Source organism: Parus major, chromosome 4A (assembly GCF_001522545.3).
Source record: "Parus major isolate Abel chromosome 4A, Parus_major1.1, whole genome shotgun sequence".
Lineage (NCBI taxonomy): Eukaryota > Metazoa > Chordata > Aves > Passeriformes > Paridae > Parus > Parus major.
In genome coordinates, this window is record NC_031772.1 from 1,000,261 (window position 1) to 1,013,401 (window position 13,141).

General features: G+C 54.6%; 2 protein-coding genes across 2 annotated transcripts in view; one reads left to right on the forward strand and one right to left on the reverse strand.

The window, feature by feature from the left end:
• TSPAN6 (tetraspanin 6) overlaps positions 1-2,227 on the forward strand; it is a 5,314-nt gene extending 3,087 nt beyond the window's left edge. Inside the window, exons 7-8 of the mRNA XM_015625964.3 lie at positions 1,204-1,303; positions 1,509-2,227. Of these exons, the coding sequence (XP_015481450.1) occupies positions 1,204-1,272 (69 nt within the window). The 3' untranslated portion in view covers positions 1,273-1,303; positions 1,509-2,227. The remainder of the gene's footprint in view (positions 1-1,203; positions 1,304-1,508) is intronic.
• A 2,300-nt stretch (positions 2,228-4,527) lies between these two features.
• On the reverse strand, positions 4,528-13,023 carry TNMD (tenomodulin). Its single transcript, XM_015626121.2, has 7 exons — positions 12,943-13,023; positions 12,686-12,820; positions 9,462-9,602; positions 8,575-8,676; positions 6,721-6,874; positions 5,365-5,537; positions 4,528-5,122 (listed from the first exon to the last, which is right to left on the reverse strand). Exons 1-7 carry the CDS (start codon positions 12,988-12,990, stop codon positions 4,913-4,915), a joined length of 963 nt encoding a protein of 320 aa, XP_015481607.1. The 5' UTR covers positions 12,991-13,023; the 3' UTR covers positions 4,528-4,912.
• Positions 13,024-13,141: the final 118 nt, after the last annotated feature.

Sequence of the window (13,141 nt, forward strand, 5' to 3'; positions counted from 1 at the left end):
CAGCAGCCCAGCTCCAGCAGCCCAGCTCCAGCAGCTCTATCCCGGCAGGAAACGGGAGGCCCCTGCCCCCAGCTCGGTGCTGACGCCGTGCTGGTGTTTCCCGAGGTGCCGAGGGCTTTCCGATGCGCTGCAGCCGGGCTGCAGGATGTGCAGCTGGCCCTCCTTCAGCTGCACTGTGGAAGCTTGCCGGGCTCTGAGCAGTCAGCCTTGACTTTGGAGGGGCTCAAACTTTGCCTCCCCCTGAGCCAGCGCTGGAGGCTGTGATGTGAGAGGCTGTGATGTGAGCGTCAAGGCGCTGCAGGCTGCCCGGCGTGGGGAGCAGGAACCTGCTGAGATACTCGGCTGTAATCAGCTTGTCACCACGTGTTTTCCATAGCAGATGGACTGAACTGGGGCAGGGGTGGGAGCCAGCAGCCCTTGGCTGCAGCTGGTGCTCCCGAGTGCTTCGGGACAGCCTGAGAGCCGGAGCTGCTGTGCTGTGCCCGCTGCTCGCCCTGATCCTGCCCGGCTGGGCTGGGCTGGCTCTGGGCTCTTTGGGATGTGGCTGGTACATGAATGGTGAACTGCACACACACTCCCAGCTGCAGCATTATCTTAGCTGATGGCAGGCTTGGGAATGGTAACCAGTTCCTAGCTTTTATTGCCCCTTCAGCAAGCTTGGCTGGGTCATGCATCTGACGGGGACCTTTTGTGCCAATGTGCCTCTAACTTTGCTTGTGGAGTCATGCAGGATCTGGCCCTGAAGCCTGCACAGGTGCTGGGAGGCTGTGCTTTGAAAACAGAGCATGTTGTGTTAACAACAGTGCCTTCCTGATGTGAGAACAGCAGCCCTGCTTTCCCCTGTCCTTGCAGCAGGGAGAGGTGCTGCCATTCTCCAGTGGCTGTGTAATTGCCTGTGACACTCCTGATATCTGTGTAATCTCTGCAGTTACCATAAAGCAGTACATGCTTCGTGAAGCAACATGAAACAGGATGGGACCTGGGGCATCTTTTGTGAGGAGCTTGTTTAGTTGATGCCTGCCAGGATCCTGTGCTTCAGCCACTTCCAGTGATTCTGAAGCAGGGTGCAGCAGCCCTTGTCCCCACTGTCCATCCTTGGATTTCATAAAACCCTGGATCAATTTGTCAGGTTTTCTCCTGAAAACACCTCTCCCTGGTTTTGGCTACCTCTGACATGCAGGCTTTGTTTTTTCTCTTTTTCAGTTGATTGGCATCGTTCTCTCCTGCTGCCTGTCCCGGTACATCACCAACAATCAGTATGAGATGGTGTAGCTGGCCCCCAGCGCTCTGTGCCTGTGCCTGGGTATGTCTGTAGGCTTGGTGGGCTGTCTCTGCCCCGCTGGCAGCTGCTGCTCACCCATGGGGTGGGGGTGCCACGTGTTCAGGATCAGGGGACACCTGCAAGATCGTGTCTGCTGGGTCATTTTACCCTGGATCATTTTAGCCTGGGTGATTTTAGCCTGTGTGTAAATCCATCCTGTGTGCTAACACTGCTGTGTGCATTGCAGGGAATGGCTGGGGAGGATTCCTTCGCCTCGTTTTCCTCCGGATGCCGCGTTGTGAAATCTTGCTTTGAACTGACTGATTCTTCTTCTCAACTAGCTCATAGAAAGGAGTGCAGCAGCTGTCCTGGTGCACTCAGGGACTTGTCCTGACACTACTCTGCTGTGCCACTGCCTGGGGTAATTGGTGTGGCTGTGGTGGCTGCAGCCAGGGCGCTCCTCCAGGCGCTGCAGCCCCCAGCTCTTGCCCTGAGTGCCACACTGTGCTGGACTGGCAGTGCTGGTGGCCTCCCAGGTGTCCCAGTGCTCACCTTCAGTGCCTCCACTGGGAAAGCGATGCTTCCCCTTCCCTCTGGCAGCCCCTTGACATCCCCTCTCTCTCCAGACAGAGTTGTTCTTGAGACAGGGCTGTTAAAACACAGTCCTGCCTGCCTGAAGCCTTGGCTCAGCAAGGTTGTTGCCAAGCTGTCTCACCCCTCCCCTGGGTTTTATATACTTTTTTATAGTTGTACTTCTTTAAGTACAGGCTGTAGTGGTTCTTTGTAAGCTGTAGCAAGGTTTGGTGATGTAGTTCCTGGTGCCTTTACCTTGGTAGGTGTCCTTGCACCGATTCAGCTGTGACTTGATTGTCAGTATTATATGCTGCTTCAACTCATTTTATGTATTAAGTAGAATTCTTTTTGTCCTGAGACACAATAAATATTAAGATATTTTACTCTATGAAACCTCCTTGACTTTTCTTTTCATGTCCTGGAAATTGCTCTGCTTGAAGAGCAGCAAGTCCCCCCAGGCTGATGTGCTCACTCTGGGGCAGCCAGGAACCTGTGGCCATTGCAGTTTGCATTCCTCCAACGTGCACTGGTGCACTTCTGCTTGCAAATAACTGCTGTAATTGAATTTTCTTCATAACAGCGGTTGTGTAACAGTGCTGGAGCAGAGGGCCTGGAGCACCCCAGCCCAGGAGCTGGGTGGGTGAGTTCAGCCCAGTGTGAACATGTGCATCCTCGGCCTGCTGGCTGCTGGCTTGGAGCAAAGGGCAGAGCAGTGCCAGGCCCCAGCTGCTCCCCAGGGCAAGAAATGTGGATTTAAGCTTTTGAATTCATTTCTTACTGCTCATTTTTGGGCAGTTTTGTCAGCAAGCCTCTGCCTTTGTGAGCCTGGTGCCGCAGTGAAGCACTCCTCTGCCAAGCTTGGGGGATTTTTTGGGTCTCAAGCACCAAACCCAAATGAGCTGTGTCTGGCTGGATGCAGGGCCCCTGTACAGCTCCTGGGGAGGAGGCAGGTGTGAACAGAGCAGTGAAGCCAGGCTAGCAGTGGTGGCCCTTTGTCAGTGTCACCCCTCTGGCAAAAGCTGCTGGGTGCTGGGTGAGCTGCCCCAGCCCAACAATGACTGACGTAGGAACCTGGAGGGAAACGCCCCAAATCCTCGTGTTGCTTTTATCCCAGGTGAGTAAATCAGACTGTTGTCAGCTCCTGGCTGGCTGAGAGCCTCCTGGCTTGGGATGGCAGGGCAGAGTGCGTCAGAGCACGGAAGCCAGGCTGGAGATCGGCTACAGAGAGTGAACGGATGGATGGAGACAGGGCAGGGACACGTGAGAAGCAGGAATGGGACTGGATAAATCCATCCTCACCTGAAAACACAGAGAGGGACCCTGCCCTGGGCTGTGCCCTGCCTCTGCAGGCAGATTCCTTCCTGGGCCACCTGGTGGAGGTGATGCCAGGTGGATGGGGATGGTTCTGGCAGAGGGTGGCACGGGGAGCCTGGAGCTTTCCAAGCAGCTGCAGGAAAGCCAGCATGAGTTGTGCCAACCTGGGGAACGTGGAGGCTTGTGCAGCCTGCTCATCCCCACAGGCAGCAAAAGCACTGCAGCCATCAGAGGGTGTGGATCTTATCTGGTTAAATAGCACTTATGTAGATGACTCACTTTAATTTGGAGAGATGCTCTAAAGGTACAGGGATGTCCTGGGGGAGATGCTAGACAGACTTGGGAGACCAATGTCCTGGCAAAGGCACTGTGTGCACCTTGGTCACCTGTCTGGACACCCAGAGCAGGGACAAAAGCATTCCTGGCTGGCCCCAGGGCTCTGCTTTCTTACAGCAGCTGTGGCTGGGTGCGTTTCACACATCCCCCCACTGTGTTTGCACCTCCCCTCTCAGTGGGATAAATGTCCCAAGGGACTTGGCAGAAATGCTGGGTGTCCCCAGGGCGGGTTGTTGTGTGGGGAGCTGTGCTGCACTGTGCCCCCAGTGTTTTAACCACTTTGTCAGTGCAGCCATGAACAGAGAGGGGGAGAACTGCCCTTAAAACGTGCTCACATCTCCATGGGAGCTGTGGGGACGTGAAGAGGGTCTGGCAGCCCTGAGAGTGCCACACCTGGCACCTGCCTCTGTTCCCTGCTCTGGATGTACATTCTGGCCATGGCAGTGTGCTCCCTTGGTGACACTGAGGAGGTGACACCTGCAGGATGTCACAGCTCCTCGGCAGCCCTGGCTCCCTGGGATGAAATCTGGAACCTGGCTTTGGCACGAGCTCCAAGGCCATGGGCAGAAATCTGTCCAGGGGTTTTGGTGAAAGCCTTCAGCCCTGCAGCAGGCAGTGTCCTGCTCAGGACAGCTGCAGTGCTGAGGATTCTTCCCTGCAGCAGCTCAGGCTTCAGCCATTTGTTGGTGACAGGGCTGGGGACAGCTGGTGGCTCCTGAGGTCCTCCACAGGAGTGAATTCCCTCTGACTTTGGCTGCTTGGTTCCTCAAGGAGCTCCTTGTGCCTGTGCTGCACACAGCTCCAGAGGGGAGCTGAACCCCTGAGCTGAACACGTCAGAGCACGCTGGAACAGAGGGTCAGGACATGCTGAGCAGTCCCCAGCACCATCAGGGAGCAAATTAGGGACCTCTGCACATTCCCACTGCGCTGGCAGTGCCCGTACCTGAGTTATGATGCTCCTGAGGAGGCAGCCGCGCAATTAGATCACTTCTCAGACCCATTAAGCATCAGACCGAGACGAAACGACTTTCCATTTTCTTTGCAATCGCTCATACGAGACGTTTATTGTTTGCCTCTTGCTGTTCCGCGACACTTCCGGGCGCGGCTTCGCCCAGCCCCGCGGCAGCAGTGCAGGGTGCGGGGGTCACCCGGGAGGTGCGGGGGTCACCCGGGAGGTGCCGGGGCCGCAGGTGTGTGGGCATCACCTGGACATCACCCGGGCATCACCCGGGTATCACCCGGACAACACCCTGGCATCGCCCGGGTATCACCCGGACATCACCCGGACATCACCCGGGTATCACCCGGACATCGCCCGGGCATCACCCGGACATCACCCGGACATCACCCGGGCATCACCCGGACATCACCCGGACATCACCCGGGCTGTCCCGTACCAGCGCGCAGCCCAGGGCGGAGCGGCGGGCGCTACACCCTGCCCAGCATCCTGGCGATCCACCAGTTGCAGGGCATGATGATGCGGCAGATGACCCTCCCGCCCTGGTAGCAGTAGGGGTAGGGGTGGTAGCCCAGCAGGGGCTCGCAGACACGGCGGCAGTAGCGGTTGGCACGGCGGCACCGGGCACAGCAGTAACCCCGCTCATCCCACAGAGGGTGGAACTCCAGCCCGTTCTCCGACTGCCGGGGAGAGACACAGTCAGTGCGGGGAGGGGTCCTGTGGCTCCCCAGGAACACGGCAGGACAGCCTGGGAGGGCAGGCTGGGCAGCCCAGAGGAGGAGCAGAGCTCCCTGGGGACATGGGGACACCCCAAGGACACGCACAGGGCATCCCAAGGAACACAGCCGGGACAGCCTGGGGCCGCGGCCAGGACCACCAGGACTGCGGCCAGGGCAGCCCAGGGTGGGATTCCCTCACTCACGTAGTCATTGACGGGCAGATCCTCCTCGGTGAGCTGCCGTGCCCGGCGCTTGGGCCCCGCCTGCGCCTCCTTCTCCAGCTCACGCTCGCTCCCCACGTCCAGCCAGCTCTGGTTGTCCATCAGCAGCTCAGGGTCTTCTTCTTCTGTCCCTTCAAGGTTGGCCAGCTCAGGAGCTACAGGAAGAGTCCAAATATTGCTGTCAATAACTGTGGAACAGGCAGACAAATGCAGCAGCAAGAATTCATGTCTCTAGCAGAATTTGGTGCCAGGGTACACGAAAATCCCACTGGCAAAGCAGTGCTCTGTTGCCTCCTGCTCCCACCCAGCCTGGGGCAGGGCTGCAGGACACAATGGCCCATTCCATCCCCAAGCCCATGGTGGGTGCTGTTGGTATCTCCTGCATGGGGCTGTGGCTGTGTAGGAGCACATCCTCTGCACATCTCACTGAGGGCTCTGCTGCTGAGAGGTGGATTTGTAGGGCCCCATCAAAGCAGCATCATTTGGGGCAGATCATGCCCAGCTACAGCTCTCTTAGCTTAGGAAAGAACCACAGCAGCAAAGCTTTCCTGTGCCAGACAGCCTTGGGATGCTGCTGTCCTGGCAAAGGCCTTGGATGCACCTTGGTGACCCAGCTGGACTCACTGGCCCAGGACACTGCTGCAGATGTCCTCTAACAAGGGGACAGCAGTCAAGGACAGCAGCCTCCCCCTGCATCAGGGAGCTGTGGTGCCCAGCTGCCCTGTGGATCACTGGTGAGCTGGCCAGTACCTGTGAGCGATGCCGTGTGCCCCTGTGGCTGCAGAGCAGAGGGAGTTTTCTCAGCAGGGCTTTTTAAACTGGCTCATTCTGCTGGAAGTGGGTTAGAGAGAGTGGGTAATTACACCAGCAGATCTCAGAGGCCACAACCTCTGCAAGGGCTGTGTAGTGAGCAGCTGGAGGTGGCAACCCCGCCGTGTGATTTAGATGCAGATGTCTGCTCGCACTCTGATGTTCATGTGGTGACGAGAATTTAGGCGTCCCAGTTTCCAGCAGCGCTGCTTTCTTTGCAGGTACAAGGGATTGTCTTTTTTCCCCCTTGTTATGAGGAGGGTGGTGACTCTGCAAAGTGCAGGGCAGCAGGGAGCCAGCAGAAACAAGTGCTTTGCAGAGAGAAACTTCAGCCCCTGCTATTACCTTGGCCATGATCTCCTGCGGTCATGGGCAGCACTGTGTTCATGTCTGCCATGCACAACGAGGCTGTGGAAGTGTCCCACCGTGTCACAGAGGGGGAGGTGGCAGGGGGCCACAGGTGTGTCACAGGGCTGTTCCCAGTGAGAGGGCTCATGAGCCCCCTGGGGAGGACATGGCTCCTTGTACCTGCTATCGGCGTGGGGTGGATCCAGAAGATGGTCACATTTTTGCAGATGTCAAAAATTTTGGAGCTCTTCAGGAATTCCTTGTTCTGAATGGGCTTTTCCCCAGGCACCCAGACCACAGACTGCTCAAAGTAGGTGGTGGTGATTTCTTGTCCCTGGAAGGAAGAGTGAGACATTACCCTGGCGTGGTGAGACACCCTGCTCCCACCACTGGCTGCTTGTCCTCCCCTTGGCTTAGAGGCACCTCTCCCCTCCCAGAGAGCAGCTGGATTTCACCTGCCTTGGCTCTCGGTGCTCACAGGATGCACAAGTGATACCCCCACAGCCCTCACCACCCTGCTCCCTTCTCTCTTAGCTCATCATCCAAGACCCTTCTCCTGCAAGAGCCTTCTGGAGCCCCCCAGTCATTTAAAACACAGAATTAAAGCACCTCTGCTCTACTTTGCTCCTAGGACTTAATTCCTCTCTCCTTCTGCTACTGATTTTTTGATGGAACACTTTAATTTAGTCCTCACAGAAATTCTTTGCATGGCTGTATTCTGTAATTTATACCACATGTCTCTGCCGTCGCATTAGTCCATGGTGTGTTTTGGCAGGCACTTAGGGAGGGAGATATATAAAGATTATTGGGTGGGTCTGCGCTGAGCTCTCTGCCAAGGCAACGTTGTCTGTGTTGGTGGTGGTAGCCCATAGAGCAAGCTGGCAAAAAGCATTTTTCTCTCCAGAAGGCACCTAGAGCTGTATATCTCTTTTATAGAGTTTTTCCTTACGGCTTTAGGAAGTCATAGGAAGGAGCCAACACAACCTGACCCAGTCTGGGTCATTTCTGGAGTCTGGTGGGAGCCGTGGGGTCGGGGAGGTGCTGCCTGCAGACCTGGCAGCGTGCAGGCTCCAAGAAGACATGACTAGAGCTTAAATCTACATTTATCTCACTGGGTTTTACATTTCAGCTCTCTACCCGGGGCAATGTTCTGCTAAAGCCTGGGAAGTTATATCCCTTTTACGACGGTAGCTGAAAAGATCTATTAGCTTCTTAGGGCATAATCAAAGAATCGGTGTCTGGGAATTTGGGTCATGATTCAGGGAAATGTTTCTGCCCACGCTTCATTTCAAACACGTGTCCTGCTGGCATTTTATCTGCAGCAGCTTCCCTAGGGGGGATTCAATCTGCTGACACCCGTCGTCTTGCAAATGGGGAGGCAGGAAGGCTGTGCCACCACCAGGGCCTCGGGGACGGGGACAGGGACAAAGGACAACCGCTGTCAAGGGACTGAGCTGTCACTCCAGGTCACACTGCCAGAGAGGGGTTAAATTCTGGAGCCCACACTTCCTTCCATGGCTCCTTGCAGCAGGATGCCATCAGGCACATCAGTGGGATCAAGGTCCATGCAGGACAAGGAAGTGGCCCCAGCCTGGGCCTTCCCACCTCTCACGTCTGCACGTCAAGAGTTTTCTCAATTTGCATTTCTTAAATGTGGCTTCTCTTTTAAATCACTTATTTCTGCCTCATTCTGTTTGAAAACATGATGCTCAAATCTTGGAGAAAACGATTTAATTGACTTTTTGGTGCCTGCTAATCCTGAGCTGCCTTACGACCTTTTGACTACAACAGGATTATTGTTCTTGATCTCTGGTATTGTGCTTTTGTCTGTCGCTGTCTAATCCCGTCTCTTTTCACTTGTTTTTATAAGCAATCCTCTGAAACAAGATCATTTTATGAAGTGATCACAAGTCATTATTTCTTTATTGCAGCATCTCTGGGTAGACTGGAGCAGATGGGAGGAATGGCAGCCCCCGTGCCAGGGAGAGGAGAGGATTTCACAGGGCAGAGGGGAGCCCTGTTTTATTCACCTACCTCAAGCTCAGGGATCTTGGCCTCTGTCGTCTCGGGCAGGACTTTGGTCTGAGTTTTGATGAAACACTTTTGAAGTCCCACAAAGAAGATGCCGGTTATTCCCTACGGGAACAAAGCAAACACTCAGAAAGCAGTGAGGGCAAAGAGTAGGATGAATAACCCATTGGAGGCAGGGTACAGCTGGAGGAGGAGGGTTTAGTCATATTTTTCCTGTTGCTATTTTTGTGCCAGTTCCGTTCAGCAGCGGTGCTAAGATGTACTAACAGGTTCTCATAAGGGATATTGCATTTTATGGTTTGGGAGAACTGGGCTTTTTACAAATATTTTAAGGCAGGTAGCCATAAAATTTTACTCTGCTCCTCTTCTCCTGTCTCCTAACTATCATGAGCTCTCATTATCATAAATAAAAATATGCAGAAGAGCATCTGACCGTTATGGTTATATGAACATTCAGCCCCCGGTTCCTGCTAGGATATTAGCTCAAAATTTTGCCATATGTCACTGCACAGGGTATTTCCCTACAAATTTTAATTAGGTTTCATAGAGAGCCTTCTACAGCGTCATGAGGTTTTAATGCTCTCCAGACAGACAAATGCACTGGGCTCAGATAGACTGATGATCACTGTGCTCCTTTGCAAGGGTAAATCCAATAACCAGGTCTTGCTTCTAAGATGTATTTCACTGGAACTGAACCATGCCACTATTAAATACAGGTGGAATTTTATTTAGATAACATGTCTCCTTTCCTTTGAGAGCATCCCCAGCCTGTCTGGGTGCTGCTCTCCTCGATGCAGGAATGAACAGTCCTGGGACTTGCTCCAGTGATTTCACGGTGTCACAGGATCCCATCCCTGCTGCAGGGCTCAGGGACAAGCGGCCACACTCACGTTTTTGAAGTCATGGATCTCCAGGATCTCCTCGCTGCCATTCCCGCTGCTGAAGGTCTCTGTCCTGGTCAGTGGGTCAATCTCCATCACAATCTTCTTCTTCTCGCCGTTGCTGAAGAACGTGTGTTCCATGTCATAAACCTGGGAGGCCAAAGTCACACGGGGGTCAGCTCAGCACCCCTCCAGCCTCACAGGCTGTCCAGCTGTGTGACCCCCACTGCTGGGGACTGGCTGCTTCCTCACAGCCCAGCTCTGAGCCAGAGCAATCACCAGGGGAGCAGGAGGAGAGGCAGCTCCCAGGGAGGAGCCTGGGTTGGGTGAAAGAGCAGGCTGCAGCCAGGATGAGCGGTAATGGATGTCAACCCTGGGATGCCAGTCAAGCTTGGGAGAAGATCCCACACCTGCACCAGCAGCTTTGCCACAGCTGGTGCTTTCTGTGGCATGAGCCTGGTTATATCCCAGGCTGGACTGAATTCCCAAATCCACAGGTACTTCATTCTCCCATCTCCCTGACTCGCTTGTTCCACGCTGCATCCCCGGCTCGTTTGCTCCATCGCTGTGTCCCCGCCTCACCTGCTCCACCGTGTCCTCCCCAGCTTACTCTCTCCATCTCTGAGCCTTCTGGTTTTCCTGAAAGGCAGAGGCAGGAGCCTCTCTCTGCCTGGAGGAGATCAAGGATTGCCTGCGGATCAAAGAGCTCCTCGAGAGCTGCTGCAGAGCTTGGGGCGCAGCAGCCGGCATCATCCCAGGGGAGCAGGAGCAGCTCTGGCCGTGCTCCAGCAGCCCCCGGTCCCTGTGGATGCCCAGCCCTTATGGGGTGAGCAGTGGCAGATGCTGTTGGAAGCACAGAGCCCGTCCTGCTGGCACAGTGAGCTCCAGCAGGCCCTGGGGAGCCTCGCTTCCCAAACTGAACGGTGCCACGTGGAAGTAAAGGGCTTGTGCAAACCCCCTCAAATGCACGGGGCAGGGAGCAGAGATGGAGGCACAGAGATGGGAGAGCTCTGTTCATCCCATGGTGTGGCCATGGGAGCAGGCAGGAGCATGCTGGACCCACTGGTGTGGGGCAGGAGCTCTGCCCTTAGTGCCAGCCCAAACCCCCTTGCACAGTCCCCTGGTTCCGGCACATCCCTGCCCTGGGGCTGTTCAAAGTCTCTCAGCCGTGTTCCCAGCATTGGTATCCCCTGCTTGGCATCCACCTGGGGGCAGAACTGCCTGTGCAGACAGGAACTGATGGGTACATTCACCCCTGCTTAAAGGTCAGAGGAGTGATGTGTGCCTCGGCAGCCACGGACATCTGCTGGTCTGCAGGAAGACTTTGTAAAGATTTATAGCTCTCAATGGATTTTATGATATGGTAAAACAGTCTGAAGCCTGAGATGGGTGGAAGGCCGCTGGTTTTGACTGACAAAATGCACACAGTGCCATAAATCATTTCAAGGAGGGCAGGATCCCAGGTGGCACCTTACCTTCAAGTGCCTCTCCATTTACAAAGAATTACTTTGGCCAGCACAGCAGCCAGCTAACCCACTTGGGCTTTGCCAGCTCTGTGCTGCTCAGAGAGCTGTGAGATGTTTTATAGGGCTAAAAATGACACTTGCTGGTGAATGGTTGAAATATGTCCCTCTGCAAGGCTGTGATGAAGCCCTCGTTAGCTGAATCATCAGCTGTGCTGGCCGGTGTGGAGGCTGCTGTGCAGAGGGCAGAGCCGTGTCCAAGGCCACCCCTCAGAGGAACAACTCCTCTTTCAAGTTTTGTTTCCACTCTTCAGTTACACAAAGGAAGCTTGAAGGGTTTCATGTTCTTTAAAGAGTTGAATTCCCCTTGGCTGATATTTTTGAGCGTTACACACTGCCACTCCCCCAGCCTGCTGTGTCCTGAGGACTCCTTTGGCTGGAGAAGCCCCACAGCCACAGGGATGGGGCAGTGCTGGCTCTGGGAATGTCTGTGTGCAGGAACAGCTCTGCTTTCCCGTCACCTCACACCCTTCCTGCCTGCCCATCAGGTCTGGGGAGTGCTGGATGGACTCCGTCCTCCACCAGTGCCACCAGTGAGGACACCAAGGGCTGGATGTCCTTTCTGGGGCTGTGGCATTGACTCTGTGCTGCCTGCTCGGAGAAAACCGCCCCTCCAGGGGTTAACAGCCTCTTCCCCTCATGGCTGGCATGACCCCTGTTTTTCTAGGAACAGTAGAGACTTTATAATCGTCTTGGCAGGATTCTGGAGGAACATATGGCTTTTATTGTTTTCTCTTTTATTTCGGGGGGTATTTATTTCCTTTTGCTGATAAGAAGATAAAGTTTCCAGCTAGCAGGGTGCTTCCTCTGCCCAGCAGGAGGGCAGCCTGGCCAGGCTGGAGCAGCTCCAGGATAGGGCAGGGGGGAGATTGGAGATGCCAGCGTGGGAAAGAGCCTGCCTTGGCTGTGCACAGGAATTCTGGAGATGTTCTTAAGAGCTAGAAAAACCCACTGGTGATGGGGTGCAAAGAGGGGCCTCCTGGATGAGCATGGAAACTCAAAGGAAAGGAGGATGAGAGGCAGCAGGCAGGGTGCTGGTTTTGAGGTTAAACAATTTTCTTGGGGTGTGGGATAAAAAAGGGCTTTGGCAGCAGTGGGCAGAGGCTGTGCCTGGAGATGCTCAGTCCTGCTGCTGCCCCAACACGCTCAGCACTTGCAGCAGTGTCCGTCTGCAGCTGGGAATAAAAGAGCCCAATCCAGTTAGCAGGAGCTCCTCCAGAAGCTAATCCATCTCACCGTCCCTCACATTGCAGACACATTAAAGTAAGAAATATAATCCGTGACAATCAATCACCGCTGCGTCCTGGCTTTCTCTCCTCTTTATGCGGTGGCATAATGACTTTTCCACCGGTTTCTGGCAAGATAATTGAAATGAAATGGAAAATATTTTCTTACTTGTCATAAAATTTGCTGCTGGTGAAATAAGAGTAACTTTAACTCTTCATGGCTTAGCTCCCATCCCCTGTAATTGTCAACTGGGGAAAGAATGCGGTGACAGGGAAAAAAACCCAGCCTGTGTAAAGTAAAAGCTAGTTATGAATAATGCAAAGATTTTTAAAAGTCCCATGAATACCTGTGGTCTGAGAAAATGCATTTTGTGAAGTTGCCTGGGTTTTGGAGAGTTGTTAAAAGTTTCAGCAAGTCAAGGGGAGGGGGACAGCTCTGGGGAAGCAACGCTCTGAAATGCAGGATCAAAGAATTTTTACTTACTTTTCTGGGTGCTGGGTTCCAGAGGTATCTGACACCAAAAAATATCAGAATAAGAGAAAGGAGCAGCACGCAGAGGAGCAGTCCACAGAGCTGGTACCCGGGGCAGCTCTTCTTCCTGGGCTTGGCCGCTTCTGCCTATTGGGTGACAAAGCAGAGCCAGGCAGGGTGTGCTGGGGGCTCCAGGAGGGAGGAGGACACTCCTCAGACATTTGTGGCACCGCAGGGATGCAGGGTGGCGAGGCAAGCCATGAACTTACGTCCAGAAAGCGGCAGCGCTCCGGGCTGTGCCGAGCCGTCCCTCCCATGGTGTCCCGTGTGCGAGGAGCCAGCCTGCTCCGAGGTGGAGTTAAGAGGCTCTGGCTGCACATGCAGGGGGAAGGCTGGGCCACGGCCACCCCCATGCAGGGACAGCCAGCATCCCTGCAGGGCTGCTGGCCGCGGGGCCTGGACGCTGCC

Bases quoted from the DNA above. Each gene is read 5' to 3' on its own strand.
- TNMD (XM_015626121.2), bottom strand. From the start codon at position 12,990: ATGGGAGGGACGGCTCGGCACAGCCCGGAGCGCTGCCGCTTTCTGGAC. The intron at 12,821-12,942 runs GTAAGTTCATGG...GTCACCCAATAG, and splicing joins AGCGCTGCCGCTTTCTGGAC to GCAGAAGCGGCCAAGCCCAG. The intron at 5,123-5,364 runs GTGAGTGAGGGA...TCTCCCCGGCAG, and splicing joins ATCTGCCCGTCAATGACTAC to TCGGAGAACGGGCTGGAGTT.